The following is a 26,086-nucleotide window of genomic DNA, read 5'->3' on the forward strand; positions in this document are numbered from 1 at the left end:
CTTGAAACCACCAACTCCTTGTTTGCCTTTTGTATCTCTGCAGCGTTTGAAAAATGCTACTCGGCCAAGCCGGGATTGGGGCCCAGCGCTTGTTGAGCACAAGACCGGCCGCTACGCAACAGCATTCAGCTCAACAGAATCCCAGCTGGAGGTGCAGCTGCTGAACCCTGAGAAACCCAAAAGTGATGAGGCTGGCATGATGGCTGCCATCACCATCGGAAGCAATGGCTCAACCCACAGCCAAGACTCAATGATGTGAACCTTAGCCTGGGAGGCAGGGCAGAGAACACTCCTTGCATCAATCCATTCCCACCTGTCCTGGTTCTCTAAACCCTACTCTGCTCAGATATACTAAAGTACCCCCACTGGGTGGGGGACCCCTGGCTCCCAGGCTGTGCTGGATTCTGGGGGAGGGGGCTATGAGTTCCCATCCCACCCATCTCATTAGTGTCCCTGTGCCATCTTGTAACCCTTATGTTTACAAGTAATGCTCATGGCCCCAATTCACAGCCAGGACCAGGATCAGAGACAGATGTGTGCGCTGGCTAACTAGGTGGGGTTCCTTGAGAGGTACCAGTACGAAGGTTGGTTGATGTCTTAGAAGCTTAGAAATCCCTTCAGGGTGGTTTCTGGCAGCTATTCCTGGGTCCAGCGAATCTAGAATCTATTGGGGACGATACGGTCCTCACTGCCCTGGATCAGGGCTATTTGGCTGTCCCCACAAGGAAACTAATGGGAGTGCTGGGGGTCAGTAGTGGTTTCAAATTTGAGCTGATATTCTAGGCAAAGTTCAGTCTAGAGCTCAACAACCTTCAGCTAGACTACTGCCTTTATGAGCACTCTTGCACACATGCATGGAAAACTGCACACTACCCATCAGTATCTATACCTTCCCAGCTCTCCCACTTGTCTAGTATTTTATGAAAAGTGGGGTAGCCTTTTCAGGACTGTAGATATAAAGTTCCAATGATGGTTCCAAAAGCTTAAGAAAATTCCAGAAATCTCTCATAATTGGTAGGGAGGATCTAGCCTTATTTGTCTGTCTAGAATTCTTTTCTCGTGTATACAAACACACACGCACACACTTAATAGAGACGCTGTGTGACTGATTCAGATCCAGGAAAGTCCCAAGCTCGTGGGAAACTCCTGTAAGCTGCTGCCACATTGTGTAGGGGTGGTGGAGCAAAGTATTGAACTGAATTATGCAGACGCTTGTACTTGAGTTCTGAGGAATAGAGCCTCTGAGGCCATTGTTGATTCTCTTCCCCTACAAAGGAGCAAATGAATTTGAATAGGGTCCCTCTACTTGCAAGGGACCCTTGGGACCTAGCCCTGCCCCAGTCCCTAGGGAAAGGAGCAGAGCCAACCATGGTGCTAAGAGTAGATGATGTGCCAAGACCAGCCCTTGCAACTTGAGGGAAGCACAAAGGTCAGAAAGCATGGTCTTCCACGAAAGCTATTCCTGGTTAGCCCTGGACCGCCACTTCCCAATGGGGATGGAAGCCTCTATTCCCATGCTGCAGTCATGAAGAAGTTGGCCAGAAGCCCCAATGTCTCATAGCAGGATGATCTCGTCGTGACACAAGCCAGGTCTCACACTGGCTCAAATGGGGTGGGGTAACTAAATGGTTGTGTCTTCTTGCCTCATTGCCCCATATTTTCATTTCAGCATTGCTGCCTGCACTTTATCCTGAGCAAAGCCTTGGAGGAGGTCCTGACAGCCACTCCCTTGCCCTTTATCCTGTGGCAGCAATGGTACACCCAGGACACCAATGCCAAACTTCTTGTAAGGGGCATCCCTCAGCTCCCAGGGATGCCCAATTGCTACAGTGCCAACAGCAAGGGCACATCTGGTCCCTACCCACAGGGTAACTGCCCCAGCCAGTGACGTTGGTGAAATGGCCAGTGTTTTAAGTGCCAAATGTCTGCATAATGCACAGATGATAGGGAGGAAAGATGGCTTCATGTCATGATGGCATTTTTACCTTAAGTCGCCAGCATCCAACCCTTTCCCTCCTCTGTACTGAAAATGCACTATTTAATGCATGGTTTCATGTCTGTCCCTCCCTCTCCTGCAGAGTGTGGCAACTGCCACTGCCAAGGTCTCATTGTTCACAGCAATAATTGTACAAGTCTCCCATACTGTGACTCTCCCAGTTGTAGATTGTTAAAGTCTCATAGATTTTAATGAAATTTATATTCCTGAACTCAGGATGTACAGTTCTTTTTGTGGGATCGGAAGAGGGCGATTTGAGGAGCCGTATCTTTTCTTTTCTTTAACGTTATAATGGAATTATTGTACTGCCTAATGGGGAGGAGGAGGAGAAAGGATCCCAGGGGGACACTGCTGCACTCCCAGGACACTTATCTGTACAGAAGAAAGGATATTTAGCATGGCCTTGTTACTTTCTTTGGAATCCATGGATTTGAACCTAAGAATGAGCAAATACAGCAGTAGTCAACATTAAGCCCATTTCAAGCCTAGGGGACAGCAGCCTGTGGTTCCAATGGGCACTGCTGCCCCAGAGCAAGCAGGGAGATGTCAGGAGGAAGAGGAAGTTCTATTTTTCTTAGCTTGGTCCTTTACATTGCAACAATCTAATACGGGGACAAAAGCGAGTCGGAGGACAAGGTTCTGCAGGAGGCATGGGAAGGAAAGCAGGTTCCCAGGCTGATGCTGAAGCTGGTCTATATCCTGAAGCAGTTGGATGTCCCAATGTTGTAGGCAGCTTAGTGTCACTGTCTTTCCTTGCCTGGTTGGAATCCTCACTCTTTTGATGCATCCATTCCAAAGGGGTTCTTGTCGAAGGGCTCCATCGGGATGATGGCTGATAGCAGAGTAGAGAAATCTGATCCCTGGGATCTGGTGAAGGAATCTCATTAGAAGCAGGATTGATCTGTCCAAATCCTGGCCCTTTCACTAAGCCTCTTGGATGGCTGTGAAATAAAGAGAAGGAGTTGTATGATACAAAAGGTTTTATTTAAGCATCTTCCCATTAAAAGTTACAAAATTGCAGAAACTCGAGTCATTGCAGAAGAGTTTATGGACCTCCAAACTCCACTAAAGTGGACAGAACAAATTCCAAAAAATGTTACTTCAAAATTCTGGAGATAGAGTAATAATAAATCAAGGCTGAATTAAGTTTCTCACTTTCTCCTGTAAGGCTTTTGCTCTTTCCACCTCTTCTTAATATTGTAGCTTGCAAGCATTTTCATACTACCTGAGCTGAGACAAATGGGTGCTATTCCAAAACTGGTTTGACATCGGGGAAGGTGTCCTAGGACATGACTTGGGCAGACTCAATTGCAAATCCCGCTCCATGACACGTTTCTCTTCCTGTAGTTCTGCGGACAGAGGATTACTTCAAGATGGAGAAACAATAAGCCCAAGAACAATACAGGGGGACTAGTGCTTAGAAATAATCTATGCCCAATTATTTATACTGTCTCTACTGGAGAAAATCCTCTTTTCCAATCCCCAGTCTAATTCTAAATAAAAACATGAGATGAGAGTTTTGCTTACCAGCCATGGTGGGTTCATGCATTTTGTCTTGCATCTCAGTAGCATGCTGATGCACCTCCTCTAGTTGGTTCTGTAAATCAAAGGACATTTTTGAAAAGACATTGAAATGTCAAAGTCGTACTCCTTTGTAAGTCCCCATAGGAATACCTGCCTTTCCCAAAAGAATTTATGCATTGAGAGTTCTGTACACAGAAGTGATTCACTTCCCCCCTCCTTCTTACATGCCCCTATCACTACAGAAAGCTATTTTAGATGAGCAATACACACCCAGTCCCTTCAGTCAAGGAGATTAAGTTTCCTTTCCCCTGGAAAATAGCCTTCTGCATTCCTATGTCATTGTGACAATGTTACCCAGAATACCTGTGCAAAGAGCACAGAGCAAAGTTGGTTCAGAAAAGCAGAGACAAACAGTAGGTGGTAGTGTTGTAGCAACTTTGCATCCAGAGCAATGGCATTTGCATACCAAAAATGCCATTGACCCCTGCATCTCAGCTCTCATCTATCACCCCCTTCAGACCAGAAAAGATGAGCGGAATGGCAGCTAATGAATTAGTTACAAACCTGGGATAAAAGTCAAACGTATCTTCATTACACAATACTCCCTCTCCCCATTTAAAAAACTAAGTGCTGTACTATGGGAGTGTGAGTACTTCATAGGACAAGCTCCCAAATCAGAGATGATCACTGGACCACTTTAGATATTCTAAATGAAGAGCAAGTTGAGAGTGAAGTTTAAATACATTGGTGTACAAAGCAGCCTCAGATCCATGACCAAAATCCAAATTGGACTTTTAAAAGTACAAGTGTCCAGAAGTTCTGGGAAAGCTGAGATGTAGTCCTTACCTGTAAAAGTATAATGTATCTTTCCAGAGCATGGCATTCCTCCTCTAGCAAAGTCCTAGATAAAAATGACATAAAGTCCTAGATAAAAATGTCAATAAAGATTTGACAGAATGTCAGATTTGGGAGAAAATAAGCAATCGCCAGGGGCAGAGATTGAGTGTGAGACTTCCATGGATTCCTCCAATTTTTGTTTCCCATTATAGAAACTAGCCATTCAAAACTGAATTAGAAGACCGGACATCAGCTTTTTTTTTTTTTAAGTAGGAATTCAGTGTATTGGTGATGTGAGATTCAGGTTAGGGAGGTGCCTAACAAATACGTTCAATAAGAAAATTCACAAGCACTCCTGACCTTAATAGGGTCTGTTCCTCTGTTAGCATTCTGGTTCAAAATTTCCCAAACTCCTGAGCAGTGAACTGTTTCTTGCTGGATTCCTTGCAACTAGGACCCCTTTCATTCCTATATCAAATTCATAGAACTCCTGGTACTATTTAACTGTTTAGTGAGGTGTCTGCTTCATGATCCTTTTTTCTGAAAACCACATTTTTGCATCCCATAATGCAATGGGACAGTTTGCACATTCTGCCTCTTCCAAAGAGGGAAAGAAATGGAAGTTTGGATACATTCAGGCCAAGATTTCAAAGCAGCAGCTAATACAATGCCGTGAGGAGTAATTGTAGTAGAGCTGTTTCACCAAGATTTCCCAGTTTAAAAGTTCCTATTGCATTGCTGCTCAAAAACTGTTCTGCCACAACTGATCCATAAACTACATTCACATAGAAGAAAACATACAACACACATGTGCAGGCAGAGGAAATCAGAATGAGATGCTTGCAGATCTCCCTGTTCTTGTTTTCATAAGTATGATGCAGGTTATTCTTTAGGGAGCAGAGGAGAAAATTCTGAATACAAATTGTTGGGTTCATTGGCATGTATTTTTATGTTCTGCTGCCCCAAGCACTCCTATTTCTGATGAGCCAGTCCATTATTTACCATTGGCAATTCTGTTCATCCCCCTTACAAGTCCTCTTACACTCCTTGTTTCTAATAACTGTTCCTAGAAGAAAAATATAAAGCAGAAAGGAGGTGTGCAAACTTGCCTAAGTCTAGAAGCTATCTCGCCGATCTGAGTGATATTCAGTTTATCAGAATACGGTTCCAAATCATTTGGGCTGCTACAGGACAACGACCTAGGAAACAGAAATGGGATTAATACAAATACTATACAATTTAAGAAAGACCAGCTTTTCCTTCAGCCAGGCAAGATTCCAAGTCCACAATCTGGCACGAAGCAGCTTGGATCAGGAATGGGGAGCAGAATCTGGATGGAGTTGTTAGTAAGCTTCATTGCATATCTGTAAATGTCCCGAACTCTCTCCTCTATGGAGATTACAGAGCAGTGGTTGACCCCCCTAACACAGCATGCATTTCAGTTCCAGCAGTAGATGAACAAGGTGGCCATTCATGGCCAGTTTTTGCACAAATATCCAAACGCCAAAAAACTACAGTTACCAGCAGGTCAAAATATTAGACCTAGGCAAACATCCTTTATATGTTGATGCATACTTAGGTACTATTAATTAAATCTTAATTATATTTATCAAAAATAAGTCTAATGGAACACTTATGTGTTTGTGTCTCCCTCCTCCTTTCCTCTCCCATATCATATAAACATAACTAGGAAGAAAATGGGAGGGAAAATACAATGTACAAAATAATATATCTACCCCACCCCCACCCCAAAGAATCTAAAAGGGGAAAACAGATGTATATATGAATTAACATATTACAATAGATATATAATATTACAAGACAGCTGAATAAAGTTTACTTTTGAGTCTTACCTGATGAGATTGTTGCTCCTGGATGATGGCCGATTACTTCCAGCATTTGTCTTAAAAGCAAAGTTGATCACATTTGTGTTGTACTTGGCAATGGCACAGTCGTGGTCCCTGAAATAAGAAGCAGGCATGAGACAAGGACCTAGCCTCAATCTTCTCATTAATGGAGTCATGAGTAGGCCACCCATCTCTTACATTCAACGATTGCAGCCATAAACTTGTTGGAATATGAAATGAAAATCATCTACATGAGCATCCTTAAACTAAAAGAAAAAAGCAAGTTTAACTAAAAGGCCCTTCTTTCCCCCTATCCACTGTATGAAAGGAACCATGGCTTAAACTCAATCAGGTCAATAGCAATAGCACTTAGACTTATATTCTACTTCATGGTGCTTTACAGCCCTCTCTAAGTGGTTTACAGAATCAGCATATTGCCCCCAGCAATCTAGGTCCATGATGGCAACCCTATTGCACGTGTGCCATAGGTGGCAGGTGGAGCCATATTGTTGGGCACACAAGCTCAGCTTCAGGACATATGTTAGGATTGAACTCCTGGCAGTGGGCAGAGTCAGCCTGTAATACTACCTTCTAACCACTGCACCATCATGGCACAGCGGTTAGAATAAAGATAATGTGAGAGGAACTCTTCTAACCATACTACACAAGGCTGGGGCCAAGAGACAGCAAGGTTTAAATAGTGAAGAAAACCCTGAAGGGGTAATAAAACAAACTTGTTTCCAGTGTGCAACTGAAATATTGGGAAGAAAAACATTTTCCTTGCTGGCTAATCCATTCTAATTGTCCTCAGTGCCCTTTCTATTATTTATACAGCAACAATGTTAGGAGGCAAATATCTGGCCAATAGCCCCTTTGCTGAGGTTGATTCTGGTTCTCATTCAGATGAATCCCTCTTTTGAATTTGGAGAGGGAGGGGACATAATCCCAGCCTCAGTATATGGATTGTGGATCATGCACACTAGAGAAACAAAAGAGATGAATGTTGGAGTTGTGCTGTTGTGAGATGTCTGCATAAATGGGAAGTGGAGACAGAAGTGAGATTTAAGTTCTATGCATCAGGAAATGCCCAGTAGAACTAGGGGAAAAGTTTTCTCTATTTTTCCCCATTATCACTACAAAAAAAGTGGGAAATAACACCTTTCTTGCCCATAAAGTTTGACAGTGTGATTTCTGGGGATTTGAATCACAAGGAATTTGGAAGTTTTATATAGCTTGGTCCACAGGCTCTTGAGTTAGAGATTTACAGCATCTTTCTTTCTACAAAGACTACAGACCTTAATTTAGAGTTCTGCTTGCAATATTTTAGAATTTGCAAGCAGGTTACACCTTCACTGTGAAGCATTTCATTTTCACCAGTACCTGCCCTCCTGCAATGCCTTTTGCTGCAAGCCAACCAGGAGTAGGCGAATCTCCTCTCTTACTAGTTCTTTCAGGTGGGGAGGAGCAGCCAGTAAGATGCAGTTATCAGGTCTTTGCTCAAAATGGTCCAATTGCAATTCTTGATAGAATTCTAAGAGAGTCTTTACCTGTAAAGAGGGAGGAGGCTTAACTGTGTGCATCGGATATACCCCAAAATATTTAGAGTTGCATGATACAAATCCCAAGAAGGTCACTGGTTAATTTTTCCATGCCCTTCCATCACATACCCAAATAATGAGAAATAGTTACACATATGAAGACTACAGTCAGAGGTGGTATTCAGCAGGTTCTGACCAGTTCTAGAGAACTGATAGCGGAAATAGTTTGGAGAACCGGTAAATACCACCTCTGACTGGCTCCACCCCCATTTATTCTCTGCCTCCCGAGTCCCAGCTGATCGGGAGGAAATGGGGACTTTGCAGTAACATTCCCCTGGAGTGGGCAGGGAATGGAGATTTTAGAGTATTCTTCCCCTGCCATGCCCACCAAGCCAGGCCATGCTCACCAGGCCACGCCCACAGAACTGATAGTAAAAACTTTTGAATCCCACCACTGACTACAATTGTAGCATTCCTGCTACATTCCAGATGCTTCTTTGTTCAAAGATTCATAAGCTAAATTGAGCAAGATAATAACATCATGCAGAAACTCTCCCTTTTCTTTGAAAGACTAAGTCATAAAGAAGCCTGGATAATCTTCACAAATGAAGGCAAATATAGGCGTCCCAGGATAATGTTGCAAGATCAAATCTGGGTTGGGGGTCAGATTCATAACTTAATAGTCTTCAATACCATGGTACAAACCTACATATTAGGTAGGCTGCAAGATTGGTTAAAATGGTTGTGGAGGTTCTGGAAATATCTGATGCAAATATCCCAAATGTCAAAATCAATCATTTATGTGATATTTTACTTTTTCTTCATGACCTCACAGCAGTCCTCTCTCTCCTCCTATATTTCCCCACTACAATCCAGTGAGGTTGGATGGACTAAAATGCAGTGATTGGTTCAAAGTCACCTAGGAACTTTTGTGGCTGATGTTGGATTTAAATCCTAGGACCAGCTCAATATCTTAATTATCAAACAAAACTGACTCAAAATTTTCCAGCAAGTTTCCTTGGTGTGCTATCACTTTGTACCATTCTTCTCTAAACTTGTACATCCAGCTACGTTTGACCATAGCTCATGGTATTTGTCGTTTGTCTCAAAATAATAACTGTTTCTATCTTAGGAGATATCACAAAGGGGAAGATTGCAATAGATATTTTATCTTTTTGGTCCTTCCCTTTTATTTGCTTCCTCATCTCATCTGTGCTACTTATCATCTCACTTGGTTATTTCCTATATCTTTTCAGCCTTCGTTTCCAAAGCCTCTCTCATATGCCCCCAATACTCTACTTCTTTTACATGTATCGATTTCAAAACACAGACACAGAAACAATTCATTTTCTATGAATCTTCTGAAATTCAAAAAAGAAAAACATCCTGCTCATATAACAGAGACCTGTGGATTGAAAACATATACCAAGGAATAAAAATATCCCTTAAGACAGCAGCAGCATAGGAAGAAGAATTTAATTTAAAGAAAAAGGTTTTAAAAAGTAAAAACGTGAGAGAACAAAAGCATATGTAACTACAAGACTCATGAATGATAATAATGTATACAACATTATATTATGTTGTGATTAATAACGCTCTCCATTAAATTAATCCATGTCATAAAACTCAAGATTGGGATGCTGAAGCAACCTGCTTCTGTATATAGCCCGTTATAGTAATAGCATTTAGACCTCTATACCGTTTCACAGTGCTTTACAGCCTTCTCTAAGCAGTTTACAGTCACCATATTGCCCCCAAAAATCTGGGTCCTCATTTTATGGACGGATGGAAGGCTGAGTCAACCTTAAGCCAGTCACCATCGAACTCTTGGCAGTGGGCACTTACAATACTGCACTTTAACCACTCCGCCACCACGGCGGCTCATATATTTTAGTAACATTTTAATTTATCTAGGGACTTGGCATAGGCTGTGAAATTATAGAACAACACTTTCTAACCTCCATCCTCCTGCGTAACTCTAAAAATTCCCAGTCAGTCTGCAATTGTAGTGCCAACTCATTTGTGGACAGAAAGTTGAGGGAAGCTGCTCTGAAAAGCATTTTAGAATCAAGGAAGGAGCTATTATGCCACAACCCTTTAACAAAAGGTGGACAAGATTCTTCTACAAGTTTATTATCAATAATAACACCCCCCCACACACACACACTCACATTAAAATACCTACTCTCCACACTCAGACTAGCGCAGAATACAGGTAGTCCTCGACTTACAACAGTTCATTTAAAAACCGTTGCAATGGCACTGAAATGACTTACGACCAACTGCTGCAGCATCCCCCCAGTCAGATTGGCAAAATGCAGATGCTTGGCAACTGGTTCATATTCATGATGGTTGCAGTGTCCCAGGGTCATGGGAATTACCTTTTGCGACCTTCTGACAAGCAAAGTCAATGGGAAATGGTTAACAACTGTGTTACTAATTTAACAACTGCGTGATTCTCTCAACAATTGTGGCAAGGAAGGTCATAAAATGGGGCAAATTCACTTAATTGTCTCACTTAGCAACAAACATTTTAGGCTCACTTGTGGTCATAAGTCGAGGACTATCTGTATTGCCACCCAATGCAAGATAAGACTGCATTGCTATCATCTTTGTAACACTGATATTCCATAAAAGCTGCAAAGCTGAATCCATATCCCTTCACACTATTGCTTCCCCTGTGAGAAAGGGAGGGAATATATTGAACTCTGCAGACAAAATATCCCCAGCCTACAAAAGACATAATGTAAGGCATTATTGGAGGACAAATTCCAGCACTCCCTTCCTGGCCCTAAAGGTGAAGGTTCCCCTTGCACATATATGCTGGTCGTTCTGAACGGAATGCTGTTATCTTCCCACCAAACATAGTTCCTATTTTTCTACTTGCATTTTCACATGCTTTTGAACTGCTAGAAGCTGGGCCAAGTAACAGGAGCTCACTCTTTTACGCGGAGCTAGGAATTCAAACCGCCAAACTGCCAACCTTTTTGATCGACAAGCTCAGCATCTTAGCCACTGAGCCACCGCCACTGGCCCTACATATCAACAAAAGTACAATTATTTTACTGAACCACTTCCCAGCTGTCCTGACTGGGGACAAGAGCAGAGCAGTGAAATTAGGTATCCCTTCTGCCACATGACAGCTTGAAATTAAAAGGAAATAGAAAAGTAGGTAAGAAACCTCAAAAGAGACTATTACAATAGAAATTACGATGCTTTGGAGTCATGGACCCCAGGAAGATATAGATGGAAAAGCATACCAGTTATCTTGGTAGGCAGGGAATTAGGTGCCTGATGGCTATCGGGATAAACCAGTCTCTGGGGACAATCCACAGCAATTCCACAAATATTCCAGTAGTATCTTGATTTTGTCCATCCATCCCATGTTATTCTATTTTCTTTATTTTTACATGCAAAGTATATTTTAACTAATCCATGCAGAGAGAAGTAAATCCATTAGCATGAGAAAGAATTTTGGAATGTTTATTGTTCTTTGCCCCAGGCTGAATAAAGGGTGTGAATGACTGGAATAGAACAAAGAGCTTGAAATAGGATTAGGGACTCTAGCCAAGTGTTAGAAGCCATCTGACATGGGTCAAAAGGGAAACTTGCAAATGAGAGAGAAGGCAATTCATCAATTCACTTACAATTTGGGTTTCCCGGAGCAGATAAATTTCCCTTACAGGATCTAAACTAGACTTTGAAAGTAGTTGGGACATCCAGATTGAACTGGCCAAAAAAGCAAAAACAAACAAGAGCAACAACACTTGAACAATAAAATAATGAATATTGTTTTATTGCTTGAATGCTATTGCTTGAGACCAACATTTGATCATTGGAGGGAGAAATAATTGAAGTCATAATCCTCCTATTTGGGCAGTTCTCAGATTATAACTCTGAATTTTCCCCCAAAATGACTGTTTGTATTTCAAAAGCAGTGAAGAGAGAGATGGTTTCTCCAGAACTCAACAGTCTACAGCAGAGGTGTCAAAATCAAGGTGCCCAGGCCGGATCCAGCTGATGGGGTGCTTAGATCTGGCTCGTGGGGCCAACCTGGAAACAGCAAAGGACTGGCCGGTAGTGGCTCTGTCAGCAAAAACGGAGCTTGGGAGGGCCGCACAAGGCTGTCCCAGACTCCATTTTTGGCCACAACAATCTCCCTCGGGGGGGGGGGGAGCACACAGGAGACCATCAAGACCAAAAATGGGTCCCAGGAGCTTGTTTTTGTAGAAGAGCGCTCAGGCCACTACAGGTGCCCCCCCCCCCCCCGGGCATGAGTGATGTCATGTTGTCCATGCTTACCCCGGCCCACCAAGATCAAACACAACCCTGATGAGGTCCTCAAGGAAATTGAATTCGACACCCCTGATCTACAGTAATTTTGCACAGACTGCTGAAATGAAGTGTTGGGAACCATAAGTATAAAATATAATACTGGCAAAACATTGTAGATACTTTAGCCAAACATATCAGCGTTAATCAGTTCACATTACTAAATAGCATGCAGATGGCTCTGATTGAAGAGTTCTTTGTTCCATGTGGCATACACTAAATGACAAATGAAATGTCTAGTCTCATCTCTTTATTTTTTTAAATTTGTATTTCACCTCTGAGATGTTTACAGAAAACTCAAGGTGGTGAATATATCTAACAGACCTTTCTCCTAATATTTTCTCCACAACAACCCCTTTGAGGTGATTTGGGTTGAGAGCGAGTGACTACTCTAAAGTCTCCCAGGCTGCTTTCATGCCTAAGGCAGGAAACTTGTGGTCTCCTGCTTTCTAGCCTGAGGGCTTAATTACTAGACCAAACTGGCTTGTGTGTACCTTCAGCACCTTTCCCCAACCTAATCTTCCAAAAGTATTCGGATTACAGTTCCCATGTTAAAAAGCACATCATATTAAAGCAGCTCCAGATACACAATACCAATGAAGTTTTTGTACAATTAAGCTCTTTGTCAAAAACACAAGGGACGCTATTGTGACAATACATGTGGTAGACGCCACCCACACCCATTCAAAATTAGGTGGTGTTTTTTTGAAGCCCCTCTATACATTCTATTTCATAAACCACACTTTTAGGTCATACAGTTGGCCTGAAGTTCCCCTTCCAAACCTCATCATGAAGCTCCAAGCTGTGGTCCACGAGATCAATTCCCAAAATAGTCTTCACTTCCAGTCTCTCGCTGGGTGCTAGCTGCTCTTCTATCATCCTCCAGAGCGATGGCACTGGCTTCAAGGGCTCCCAGGAGAAACTGGACAAGGGGAACATGGGGGCAGAGTCCAATTCCAAGATAACAATAGAAATTCCCAGGTCTAATGCATTAGAGGAAAGAAGGAGATATATGGAATAAATAGCAGGTGACAGGCACCCAATGCAAGGACACCTGGCAATTTATCTCCATTTCTTCACAAGCAGCATTAATAAATACTATTTTATTATTATTATGTGGTTAATCTTTGGTGAGATTCACAACCTTTGGGGCTGGTTGGTAGCTCAACAGCTCGAGTCCTACCCAAGAACCTAGGAACTGTTAAGGTAACGTCGGAGGATATAAGCTGTTCCAAGTAGGATGGTTTTTTGTAGAATAATAGCAGTAATAGCAATAGCAATAGCAATAGCAGTAGACTTATATACCGCTTCATAGGCCTTTCAGGCCTCTCTAAGCGGTTTACAGAGAGTCAGCATATTGCCCCCAACAATCTGGGTCCTCATTTTACCCACCTCGGAAGGATGGAAGGCTGAGTCAACCCTGAGCCGGTGAGATTTGAACCGCTGACCTGCTGATCTAGCAGTAGCCTGCAGTGCTGCATTTAACCACTGCGCCACCTTGGCTCTATCAGAATGTTCAAGTCTGATAAATTTAAAATTTCCAAATAGCGAGGAAGCCCTTTACGTATTGCTCCAAGGAGTCCAATTACAATCGGGACAACACACGAGTTCTTTTCCACAGTCGCTCAACTTCAATTTGCAAGTCCCGTTACTTTGCGATTTTTTCTTGCTGTTTATCTTCAATTCGTGCATCTCCAGGTATTGCAATGTCAATGAACCATACTTTTTTCTTCATTGACATTGCAATACCTGGAGATGCACAAATTGAAGATAAACAGCAAGAAAAAATCACAAAGTACCGGGATTTGCAAATTGAAGTTGATCTTGAAGATTATTATTATTATACAATTGTATCACAGCAGCCAGTTGTTTCGCTGGATTTGGCATTGGTTACAAGTCGGGCCTCACCCAGGGGCCTAGGACGTTGTAACGTATTTTCGTAATATGTGTACAGATCCAAGCAGTGCATTTGCATTTGACTGATGGTGATTTTGTCAATTTTTAACTGTTTTAAATGTAATTCCAGTGCTTTTGGAATAGCACCCAGTGTGCCAATTACTACTGGAATTACCACTGCTGGTTTGTGCCATAGTCGTTGAATTTCAATTTTTAAGTCCTGGTATTTTGCGATTTTTTCATGTTCCTTCTCGGCGACCCTGCTATCACCTAGTATTGCGATGTCTATGATTGTCACCTTGTTTTTCTCAACCAGTGTGATGTCTGGTGTATTATGCTCCAGTATTTTGTCTGTTTGTATGCGAAAATCCCACAAGATCTTGACCATCTGATTTTCGGTGACTTTTTCAGGCTGATGTTCCCACCAGTTTGTTGCCGTTTTAATATAATTTTTGCACAAATTCCAATGGATCATTTGTGCTACTGAATTGTGCCGCAATTTATAATCACTCTGCGTGATTTTTTTACAGCAGCTGAGTATGTGATCAACAGTTTCATCAACTTCTTTGCAAAGTCTGCATTTGGCATCATCAGAGGATTTTTCTATTTTAGCCTTAATGGCATTTGTGCGGATAGCTTGTTCTTGCGCAGCCAGGATTAGTGACTCTGTTTCTTTCTTGAATGTACCTGTTGTTAACCATAACCAAGTTTGTTCACTGTCCACTTTATCTTTTATTTTTTCCAGAAATTGGCCATGCAGTGCTTTGTTCTGCCAACTCTCCATTCTTGATTTTATCACATCTTTTCTGTATTCTTGTTTCGTGTGTTGGGCCTTCAGTAGATTTTTGTTCTTTACTTTGATTAATAGATGTTCTTGACTTTCTTTTAAATAATCAGCCAGTGCATGTTTTTCTTCAACTGTTTGCTTCACTTGTAATAATCCTCTGCCACCTGATTTTCGGAGCAGGTACAGTCTATCAGTATCACCACGTGGACGTAAACTGTAGTGCATTGTCATTAGTTTCCTGGTTTTTCGGTCCAAAAGGTCCAAATCAGCTTGTGTCCAGTTAACTATACCAGCTGTGTATCTTATAACTGGTATTGCCCAGGTATTTATGGCCTTGATTGTATTTCCACCATTCAATTTAGATTTCAAAATTTTCCTAAATCTGTTGGTGTACTCTCGCCTGACAATAGTTTTTACTTCTCCATGCTTGATATTATCCAACTGCAGAATGCCTAAGTATTTGTAGGCTTCATTTTCGTTGCATTTAATTAGTTGGGCATCATCAGAGGATTTTTCGGTTTTGGCCTTAATGGCATTTGTGCGGATAGCTTGTTCTTGTGCATTATTGTTGTTGTTGTTGTTGTTGCTGTTGTTATTATTATTATTATTATTATACAATTGTATTACAGCGGCCAGTTGTTTCGCTGGATTTGGCATTGGTTACTAGTCAGGCCCCACCCAGGGGCCTAGGACGTTGTAACGTATTTTCGTAATATGCGTGCAGATCCAAGCAGTGCGGCTTTTTGCATTTGACTGGTGGTGATTTTGTCAATTTTTAACTGTTTTAAATGTAATTCCAGTGCTTTTGGAATAGCACCCAGTGTGCCAATTACCACTGGAATTACCACTGCTGGTTTGTGCCATAGTCGTTGAATTTCAATTTTTAAGTCCTGGTATTTTGTGATTTTTTCATGTTCCTTCTCAGCGACCCTGCTATCACCTGGTATTGCGATGTCTATGATTGTGACCTTATTTTTCTCAACCAATGTGATGTCTGGTGTATTATGCGCCAGTATTTTGTCTGTTTGTATGTGAAAATCCCACAAGATCTTGACCATCTGATTTTCGGTGACTTTTTCAGGCTGATGTTCCCACCAGTTTGTTGCTGTTTTAATATTATAATTTTTGCACAAATTCCAATGGATCATTTGTGCTACTGAATTGTGCCGCAATTTATAATCAGACTGCGTTATTTTTTTACAGCAGCTGAGTATGTGATCAACAGTTTCATCAGCTTCTTTGCAAAGTCTGCATTTGGCATCAGAGGATTTTTCTATTTTAGCCTTAATGGCATTTGTGCGGATAGCTTGTTCTTGCGCAGCCAGGATTAGTGACTCTGTTTCTTTCTTGAATGTACCTGTTGTTAACCATAACCAAGTTTGTTCACTGTCCACTTTATCTTTTATTTTTTCCAGAAATTGGCCATGCAGTGCTTTGTTCTGCCAACTCTCCATTCTTGATTTTATCACGTTTTCTGTATTCTTGTTTCGTCTGTTGGGCCTTCAGTAGATTTTTGTTCTTTACTTCAATTAATAGATGTTCTTGACTTTCTTTTAAATAATCAGCCAGTGCATGCTTCTTCAACTATTTGCTTCACTTGTAATAATCCTCTGCCACCTGATTTTCGGAGCAGGTACAATCTATCAGTATCACCACGTGGATGTAAACTGTAGTGCATTGTCATTAGTTTCCTGGTTTTTCGGTCCAAAAGGTCCAAATCAGCTTGTGTCCAGTTAACTATACCAGCTGTGTATCTTATAACTGGTATTGCCCAGGTATTTATGGCCTTGATTGTATTTCCACCATTCAATTTAGATTTCAAAATTTTCCTAAATCTGTTGGTGTACTCTCGCCTGACAATAGTTTTTACTTCTCCATGCTTGATATTATCCAACTGCAGAATGCCTAAGTATTTGTAGGCTTCATTTTCGTTGCATTTAATTAGTTGGGCATCATCAGAGGATTTTTCGGTTTTGGCCTTAATGGCATTTGTGCGGATAGCTTGTTCTTGTGCATTATTGTTGTTGTTGTTGTTGTTGCTGTTGTTATTATTATTATTATTATTATACAATTGTATTACAGCGGCCAGTTGTTTCGCTGGATTTGGCATTGGTTACTAGTCAGGCCCCACCCAGGGGCCTAGGACGTTGTAACGTATTTTCGTAATATGCGTGCAGATCCAAGCAGTGCGGCTTTTTGCATTTGACTGGTGGTGATTTTGTCAATTTTTAACTGTTTTAAATGTAATTCCAGTGCTTTTGGAATAGCACCCAGTGTGCCAATTACCACTGGAATTACCACTGCTGGTTTGTGCCATCGTCGTTGAATTTCAATTTTTAAGTCCTGGTATTTTGTGATTTTTTCATGTTCCTTCTCAGCGACCCTGCTATCACCTGGTATTGCGATGTCTATGATTGTGACCTTATTTTTCTCAACCAATGTGATGTCTGGTGTATTATGCGCCAGTATTTTGTCTGTTTGTATGTGAAAATCCCACAAGATCTTGACCATCTGATTTTCGGTGACTTTTTCAGGCTGATGTTCCCACCAGTTTGTTGCTGTTTTAATATTATAATTTTTGCACAAATTCCAATGGATCATTTGTGCTACTGAATTGTGCCGCAATTTATAATCAGACTGCGTTATTTTTTTACAGCAGCTGAGTATGTGATCAACAGTTTCATCAGCTTCTTTGCAAAGTCTGCATTTGGCATCAGAGGATTTTTCTATTTTAGCCTTAATGGCATTTGTGCGGATAGCTTGTTCTTGCGCAGCCAGGATTAGTGACTCTGTTTCTTTCTTGAATGTACCTGTTGTTAACCATAACCAAGTTTGTTCACTGTCCACTTTATCTTTTATTTTTTCCAGAAATTGGCCATGCAGTGCTTGTTCTGCCAACTCTCCATTCTTGATTTTATCACGTTTTCTGTATTCTTGTTTCGTCTGTTGGGCCTTCAGTAGATTTTTGTTCTTTACTTCAATTAATAGATGTTCTTGACTTTCTTTTAAATAATCAGCCAGTGCATGCTTCTTCAACTATTTGCTTCACTTGTAATAATCCTCTGCCACCTGATTTTCGGAGCAGGTACAATCTATCAGTATCACCACGTGGATGTAAACTGTAGTGCATTGTCATTAGTTTCCTGGTTTTTCGGTCCAAAAGGTCCAAATCAGCTTGTGTCCAGTTAACTATACCAGCTGTGTATCTTATAACTGGTATTGCCCAGGTATTTATGGCCTTGATTGTATTTCCACCATTCAATTTAGATTTCAAAATTTTCCTAAATCTGTTGGTGTACTCTCGCCTGACAATAGTTTTTACTTCTCCATGCTTGATATTATCCAACTGCAGAATGCCTAAGTATTTGTAGGCTTCATTTTCGTTGCATTTAATTAGTTGGGCATCATCAGAGGATTTTTCGGTTTTGGCCTTAATGGCATTTGTGCGGATAGCTTGTTCTTGTGCATTATTGTTGTTGTTGTTGTTGTTGCTGTTGTTATTATTATTATTATACAATTGTATTACAGCGGCCAGTTGTTTCGCTGGATTTGGCATTGGTTACTAGTCAGGCCCCACCCAGGGGCCTAGGACGTTGTAACGTATTTTCGTAATATGCGTGCAGATCCAAGCAGTGCGGCTTTTTGCATTTGACTGGTGGTGATTTTGTCAATTTTTAACTGTTTTAAATGTAATTCCAGTGCTTTTGGAATAGCACCCAGTGTGCCAATTACCACTGGAATTACCACTGCTGGTTTGTGCCATCGTCGTTGAATTTCAATTTTTAAGTCCTGGTATTTTGTGATTTTTTCATGTTCCTTCTCAGCGACCCTGCTATCACCTGGTATTGCGATGTCTATGATTGTGACCTTATTTTTCTCAACCAATGTGATGTCTGGTGTATTATGCGCCAGTATTTTGTCTGTTTGTATGTGAAAATCCCACAAGATCTTGACCATCTGATTTTCGGTGACTTTTTCAGGCTGATGTTCCCACCAGTTTGTTGCTGTTTTAATATTATAATTTTTGCACAAATTCCAATGGATCATTTGTGCTACTGAATTGTGCCGCAATTTATAATCAGACTGCGTGATTTTTTTACAGCAGCTGAGTATGTGATCAACAGTTTCATCAGCTTCTTTGCAAAGTCTGCATTTGGCATCAGAGGATTTTTCTATTTTAGCCTTAATGGCATTTGTGCGGATAGCTTGTTCTTGCGCAGCCAGGATTAGTGACTCTGTTTCTTTCTTTAATGTACCTGTTGTTAATCATAACCAAGTTTGTTCACTGTCCACTTTATCTTTTATTTTTTCCAGAAATTGGCCATGCAGTGCTTTGTTCTGCCAACTCTCCATTCTTGATTTTATCACGTTTTCTGTATTCTTGTTTCGTCTGTTGGGCCTTCAGTAGATTTTTGTTCTTTACTTCAATTAATAGATGTTCTTGACTTTCTTTTAAATAATCAGCCAGTGCATGCTTCTTCAACTATTTGCTTCACTTGTAATAATCCTCTGCCACCTGATTTTCGGAGCAGGTACAATCTATCAGTATCACCACGTGGATGTAAACTGTAGTGCATTGTCATTAGTTTCCTGGTTTTTCGGTCCAAAATGTCCAAATCAGCTTGTGTCCAGTTAACTATACCAGCTGTGTATCTTATAACTGGTATTGCCCAGGTATTTATGGCCTTGATTGTATTTCCACCATTCAATTTAGATTTCAAAATTTTCCTAACTCTGTTGGTGTACTCTCGCCTGACAATAGTTTTTTACTTCTCCATGCTTGATATTATCCAACTGCAGAATGCCTAAGTTTTTGTAGGCTTCATTTTCGTTGCATTTAATTAGTTGGGCATCATCAGAGGATTTTTCGATTTTGGCCTTAATGGCATTTGTGCGGATAGCTTGTTCTTGTGCATTATTATTGTTGTTGTTGTTGTTATCGTTGTTGTTATTATTATTATAATTACTACTACATATTATTACATATTATTAGGCTTAATGTTGCATTTTATGCTTTTTTAATAATTAAAATCTGCCTATTCCAAATCTTTGAGAAGGACTCAACAGATAAAATTGCCAAATCCAATCTAAGGGTGTGACCAGCCATAATAATAATCATTACTGTGTATTAATCATCCACAACAAGGCAAGGTCACAGTCCCTGAGTCACTAAGCAATACATCAAACTCATAATCACACACCTGTTTAAGGCCTAGTGATCTAGTACTTCCCAAACCTGGGCAAATGACCTAAACTTGATTTAAATGTTTTTTTTTCTTTGAATAACAACCAACGAGCCCATTACTTTTAATCACCAGAACAATTAACTTTAAAAAAGGATATTTTGGGGCAAGGAAGGAAAGTTTGGGAAGACTTCACTAATCCCTGCAGCCAAACAAACCCACCTGTTCTCCATTATCTCCAGCTCCAACATTTTTAGCAGCTCATCCCGGTATGATTTGCCTGGCCAAACTAACCCCGCAATCTCCCCTACACCGGGCCCAGCTTCGATCGTGCTGCCAACTTAATTCTTCGCCCCTTTCCCTTTTGCCCGCAGACTGACCAACACCCTCTGCACGCAGCTCCACGGGGAGCGGGGGAAATCCCTCTCTCCACTTACACCCCCCCCCCAATTCTTCACCTTCCCGTGCGAGCTCTCGGGAGCATCAACTCCTTGTCTCTATGGTAACACCCCCCCCCCGTTCCTCGGAAGCCTCGCCTCTTAAAGGAGTCGCGTCCAGAAGGCTGAAACAGCCGCCAGCCCAGAGTGCAGACAAGCACCCTCGGAGAAACAGCCTTTTGGCAAAGGGTGCAATAGGTATCCGATCCGGCCACTTGCTACATTCGCGTTCCCAGAACCGTACAGGGGCATCGAAGGAAAGGCTGCGCGGGGGCATCCGAGCCGGGAGGCAGCGCGATCCTTGGAGGTGCGAAGTTCGGAGGGTTGGGGGGGGGAGCGTGGGGGCTGTGAAGGCGGGTGGGAGGGGAAGCGCGGGACCAGCCTGGCAGGCAGGCAGGCAGGCGGGGGGGGGGGCAATGCATCTGCCCCTCCCAGTTCCGAGGTTCCGCCCTCTCTTTTAGGGAAGGAGTGCTCGGCGGGCGGCTGCACAAAGGGCAAAAGGACCGTAAGGGCCGGACAGGTTGCTTGTCAGCCGCGGGCTGGGTCCTTTTTGCCTGGAGAAAAGCGGACTCGGGGGCTTTTCTCCACCCGCTTTCTCCGCTCTGCCCAGCCGCCGACCCCCACTCCCTGGAGTTTCGCGATGCCCTTCCCTTTGCTGAGCCTGGCATTGCTGCTGGCTAGGGTGACTCGGCCCGGGCTGGCGGGGCCAGTCAGCACTTGCGATGCCAACGGGAGCCTCTACTTCCTAGGGGAATGGTATTCCCTGGAGAATGACCACTGCATCCAGTGCGAGTGCACGGCGGAAGGGCCAGCTTGTGCCCGCATGGATTGCGCCGCTCTGCCGCCTGCCTGCATTCACGTCAGCCACTATCCGGGCGACTGTTGTCCGCGCTGCGAACGCGTCGGCTGTGAGCACCGAGAGCAGGTTTATGACCTGGGACAGTATTTCCAGGTGAGGCAAGCCAACGATCGCGTGGGAGGTGTGTGTGGGTGTGTGAAAAACCATCAGGCGACAACATCGAGGCCAGGCAGGGATGGGTGATGGCCGCTTCCTTGAGGGTGCGAACCTGCTTACCCCGGGCTAAAAGTGAAAGCTGCTAACAAAGTAGTTGAGAAGTACCTCCGTCTATTGAAGATCCGAGTTGGGACATTGACAACATAGGCTTGACTTGTTCAGTCCAGATCAGGGGTGAAATCCAGCAGGTTCTAACAGGTTCTGGAGAACTGGTAGCGGAAATTTTGAATAGTTCAGAGAACCGGCAAATACCACCTCTGGCTGGCCCCAGGGTGGGGAGGGAATAGAGATTTTACAATATCCTTCCCCTGCCACGCCCACCAAGCCATGCCCATAGAACTGGTAGTAAACAAATTTGAATTTCATCATTGGTCTAGAGGCAAGACCTGGTTTTCCTGGAGCATAGTTGGCTATGAAATGGAAACGGAATTGCCACTTCAAGGATTGTCTTACAGTGTATTAGAAAGTGAGGTAGGTGACAAGCATTAGATTAGAAATGAGGAAGAAGAGGTTTCTTAAAGTCAAAATGTCTTGACAAGCATGAAAGTAAAATAAGGACTTTAGTACTTATTTTAGGACTTTCTGTCTGTAGTACAATTTCTGTCTATTCAACTATCCTCTATGTTATTTCTCAGTCCCAACACTAAATCACTTTGGTATCTTCTTTCTGGCTGCTGCTAAAATTGTTTGAAATGTATTTTAAGAGGTGAGTTGTCAGGCCAAAGAACTTGCTGGCCAGGAGGAACCGGGCAATGAGGGGGATGGGGGCAAAGATCCTTATCAATAACTGAATAAACAGATCTAGACTAAGATATTATGGGTGGAAGATCAAAGCTTGCTCTACTCCTGGGTTCCCTGCGTCTGAGAATCACATGAATCATTCCCATGAAGCTGGGCCAATCCTCATAACTGGACAGTGAGCAGATAATGTCCTTGCTGTCAATTTTGCTGAGTGTTCTTAAGAGACATTTTTCAGTGAGCAGATGGAGCCTAGTTCACCAAAAACAATTATTTCCCTTCCCATTAATTTTCTTCTCTCACTCTTAATAAGATTGTGTGCACTTGAAAATGATTTGAGAGAAGTGCTTTGGATCTCATGAGTAAGCACCTCCCCCTATTCATTAGAGCAACCACAACCTTTTCATGCTTCTGTGCCAACATAACTGTGTTAAATTCATTAAGTTAATTCATTTTTTAAAAGTGGCATCTTTTTTTTAGGCTTACTGAAACAAGAGAGTACTTCCTCCCATCGTTTGTGAGGCATGATCAGCCCTTTTAGAGAGGCCTAAATTTTGAAGTTTGCCCAGAACTTTTTGGAGATGGGTACAATATTGCATGTTTGATTTTTAGTAAAAGTAACCAATGAAACTGTAACACCATTTGCATTTGTATAAAAGTGAAATGTTGTTGGCAAATCGCTTTTAAAATATGTGAGTAGCTGAAGGGATTACATTTTAGTATTATAAGCAACAAGACAAGCAATTTAGGAAGAAGGGGAAAATATTTGCTTTTCTATAGCACCAGAATAGGGCAACATCTTGCCAAATCTGATCTGGAAAACCCTTGGGGATTTTTAAGGTGTGGAAAGCTTCTTTTCTTATATTTTAATTTTTTTTTTTAGTTTTAGGATTCTGATCATGTCTTTTGGCAACAGGCCTATAATGTACATGTGACCAACTAAAATGATTTCAACAGTTCAATAGAGGTGTGACTTTATATAACCATTTGCTGGTTCAATGGAGAAGGAATTTAATACAGTGAACAATAATGTAAGTAAATATGGTAGCTGGCAGGAAGGACACAAGAGGATTGAGAATAAGATCAAGCTGATCGTTACCCATTTATATTTATTCATTATTGTTAGTTTGGCTTCCCTAACGCTAGTGGTAGGTTTTGCTTCTAGAGATATAATGAACTGAAACTAACAGTAACATCTTTGTTGACTATTTAAGTGCAGATCCTTAAGATTCCTGGAGGCATCACCTCCATTGTTGTAGATGTGTTTAGCACATCCTGATCTGAAATTCCATACCACAATCTTTACATGCATAATCAGAACAAAAAAATATTTATTTCCTACTATATTAAAATGGTGGCTGGAGGCTAATAGCTCAAGAGATCCTATGGGAGGTTTGCATTTCTCCTAAAACTGAAGCCAATCTGAATGGATGGTGCCCTCTGATGGTACCATCTTAGTATTGTGAAGCCTATGAAAATGTTTGCAAGTGCTACAAAATTGCAGAAAATGTGGAAATGCTTGCAAAATGTTTCACTTATGGAGAAGTATGGTGTCTGCCAAATAAATCTTTTGGGCACGTCTTTCTCCCACTTGCTTGGATAACGCACTTGCCTTTAAAATAAAACAGTTTCTGTAGTAGATTTGGGCACAAATATGAGGTTCCTCAGCTGGGAGGATCCCAGTAGCAATATGGCAGCATCTTATTCTTAATGCTTTTTTTAGAAAAACTCTTTCTGGAAGAGACTTCAGCAGGACCTGAAAAGGGAAATGTGAGTAAGCAAGAAGGAAGTTGCTTAAGCATGAGATCAATACTGAAATCACTCCTTCTGTTTGTGTCTAAAAAGGCGACCCCTGTCAAGTTTTTGTTTAAAGGGGATTAATTATGTCTTGCAAATACTTACTATGTGACTGCAGTGATAGTGAACTGTTTGCACAGCACTAAGAGAGTCATTGTAGTGAGAGAATAAAGAAAAAGAGGCGGGCGTGCCCAGAAGGCATCTTCCAGAACCTTGCAGCATGACAATGTGCAGAAATAACAGAAAAATAAGTTTTGTGCCAGTCTGTAAGAATATGCACACAGGATGGGCACAGCTTGGGAATAAATTCTTCCAATGCTGTTGTGTACATAGAGGATTGAAAATTGTCGTGGCCCATTGATCAAGCTTTGTTTTCTCCACCCACCCCACAGCCTTCCGAATGCGAGCAGTGCATTTGTGACTTGGATGGGATTGCCCGCTGCCTGGTAGCAGACTGTGCCCCTCCGCCATGTGTCAATCCCATCTATGAGAAAGGCCATTGCTGCCCCATCTGCAAAGAAGGTGAGAAATTAAGGGAAAGGTGTGCCACTCCCAAGTAACCATTGGGCTATAGCACTTGCTTTCCTCTTTGAGGGGTGCCCTAATGAAAATGTAAAGAATGAGTTAGATTTCTGCGACTAATGTAAGTACTATAAAGCTATACTTTTACTTATGTTCCAAAATCTGGGAATGCAGGGAATTGTTCGGTTCTGACAAACTCATCCTCAAATGTATGACTGCTGCACATGTACACACTGGGGTCAGTTGATCACATTTTGGCTGCTTGACAAATTGCTTGGGATTGTACAATTGCAATTTGCTAAAAAAAATATTTTTTTTTTGCAGTTTGTGGTGTTTTTTGCTGGTTTCTGGCAAAAAAATGTCCATTACAGGCAAATGGATTTGCTTAATGACCATGTGGTTCGTATAATGGCTGTGGTGCTTCATTTTGTGAGCACCATAAAAACAGCTGTAAAATTGAGCAAGGTGATCTGCTTAATGACCTCAACTTACCAACCATAATTCCAGGCTCATTTATGGCCATTAAGAGAGGACTGCCTGTATTTGCCTTTTCTGTGCCACACCCACATAGGAAACCCATTTTGCTTCTGATAACTCATGCAAGCTACATTTAGAGGGTCAATGGCCAAGTGAGCGCTGATTGATGGTCTCTGTTGTTTTGTCTTATCTTCAGGGTAAATCTTGGTGAAAAGTGAGAAAATACTTTTATTCCCACAGGACCAAATTGTTATGTTGATGGGAGCCAACACATCATTCCTGCTGGAGATAGTGTCTGGGTCGGTCCCTGTACTCGCTGCCACTGTCACGATGGCCAAGATGCTGGCTACTGGGAAGGAAACCGCTTAGCTAAATGTGAGCAGCTGACAGGATGCCAAGTTCCAAACAGTCACCATTCTTAACCCATTTAAATATTAAGTGGTTCCTTAACCACATCTCATAATCTCTTTAAGGGCTAAGTTACAAAGAAACCTCACCAGATACTCTTCTGCCAATTCCAAACTACAATTACCCATCCTAGACCCTGGATCAGAGTCCAGTTCCCTACTCCTCCTATCTAGATTTTCTATAAAAGACCCTTCATTTGCTGCTGCACTACAATGCCCATCATCCCTTGCCAATGGCACTCCTGCCTAGGGTTGCTAGAAGTGATACACTTCGGCAACAGCTGCAAGGCAACAACCTTCCCATCCCTGCTCCCCAAACACATTGCCAATAGCAATTTCTGATATATTTTATATAGGATTTGACTTTCCTATGTTCATTCCCCTCCTAGAATTCCAGTCAATTCCACTCAAAAGACAACTCTTTTGTACAGGGTTATACTGAATAGCTTCATCTGCATGAACTTCTTGACTATGTGACAATAAAGGATCCTTATAAAACAGCTTCTCTTTCCTCTACGACTACACACATAATTTCCTGGGCCAATTACTCGTGTTTCTACCCCCTAAAATCAAGTTAGTGTGAGAAACTACAATGCATTTTGGAAATGTCTTAAATTTGGCCTTGCTAAGCAGAATAAAGGAAAGAAACCACAGATGAGGAATGTCCAATCTGGTGTCTTCCATAAACTTCAACAAGCAACATTGTCAGCCAGTAGAGTCAAAGGCTGAGAATTCTGGGTACTGAAGTCCGGG

General features: G+C 41.9%; 3 protein-coding genes across 3 annotated transcripts in view; 2 read left to right on the forward strand and 1 right to left on the reverse strand.

Moving 5' to 3' along the window:
• The window catches only part of SLC6A9 (solute carrier family 6 member 9), a 59,867-nt gene extending 57,660 nt beyond the window's left edge, over positions 1-2,207 (forward strand). The window contains exon 14 of the mRNA XM_032218778.1: positions 44-2,207. Within this exon, the coding sequence (XP_032074669.1) occupies positions 44-259 (216 nt within the window). The 3' untranslated portion in view covers positions 260-2,207. The remainder of the gene's footprint in view (positions 1-43) is intronic.
• On the reverse strand, positions 839-13,025 carry CCDC24 (coiled-coil domain containing 24). The gene is made up of 8 exons (XM_032217880.1): positions 12,858-13,025; positions 7,585-7,751; positions 6,211-6,318; positions 5,467-5,556; positions 4,367-4,421; positions 3,524-3,593; positions 3,222-3,345; positions 839-2,973 (listed from the first exon to the last, which is right to left on the reverse strand). Exons 1-8 carry the CDS (start codon positions 13,011-13,013, stop codon positions 2,571-2,573), a joined length of 1,173 nt encoding a protein of 390 aa, XP_032073771.1. The 5' UTR covers positions 13,014-13,025; the 3' UTR covers positions 839-2,570.
• A 7,836-nt stretch (positions 13,026-20,861) lies between these two features.
• Positions 20,862-25,833, forward strand: LOC116508733 (von Willebrand factor C domain-containing protein 2-like). The gene is made up of 3 exons (XM_032217384.1): positions 20,862-21,329; positions 24,320-24,449; positions 25,167-25,833. The coding sequence occupies exons 1-3, from the start codon at positions 21,018-21,020 to the stop codon at positions 25,346-25,348; spliced, it is 624 nt and encodes a 207-aa protein (XP_032073275.1). The 5' UTR covers positions 20,862-21,017; the 3' UTR covers positions 25,349-25,833.
• Positions 25,834-26,086: the final 253 nt, after the last annotated feature.

The sequence above is a fragment of the Thamnophis elegans genome, chromosome 5 (genome assembly GCF_009769535.1).
Source record: "Thamnophis elegans isolate rThaEle1 chromosome 5, rThaEle1.pri, whole genome shotgun sequence".
NCBI lineage: Eukaryota > Metazoa > Chordata > Lepidosauria > Squamata > Colubridae > Thamnophis > Thamnophis elegans.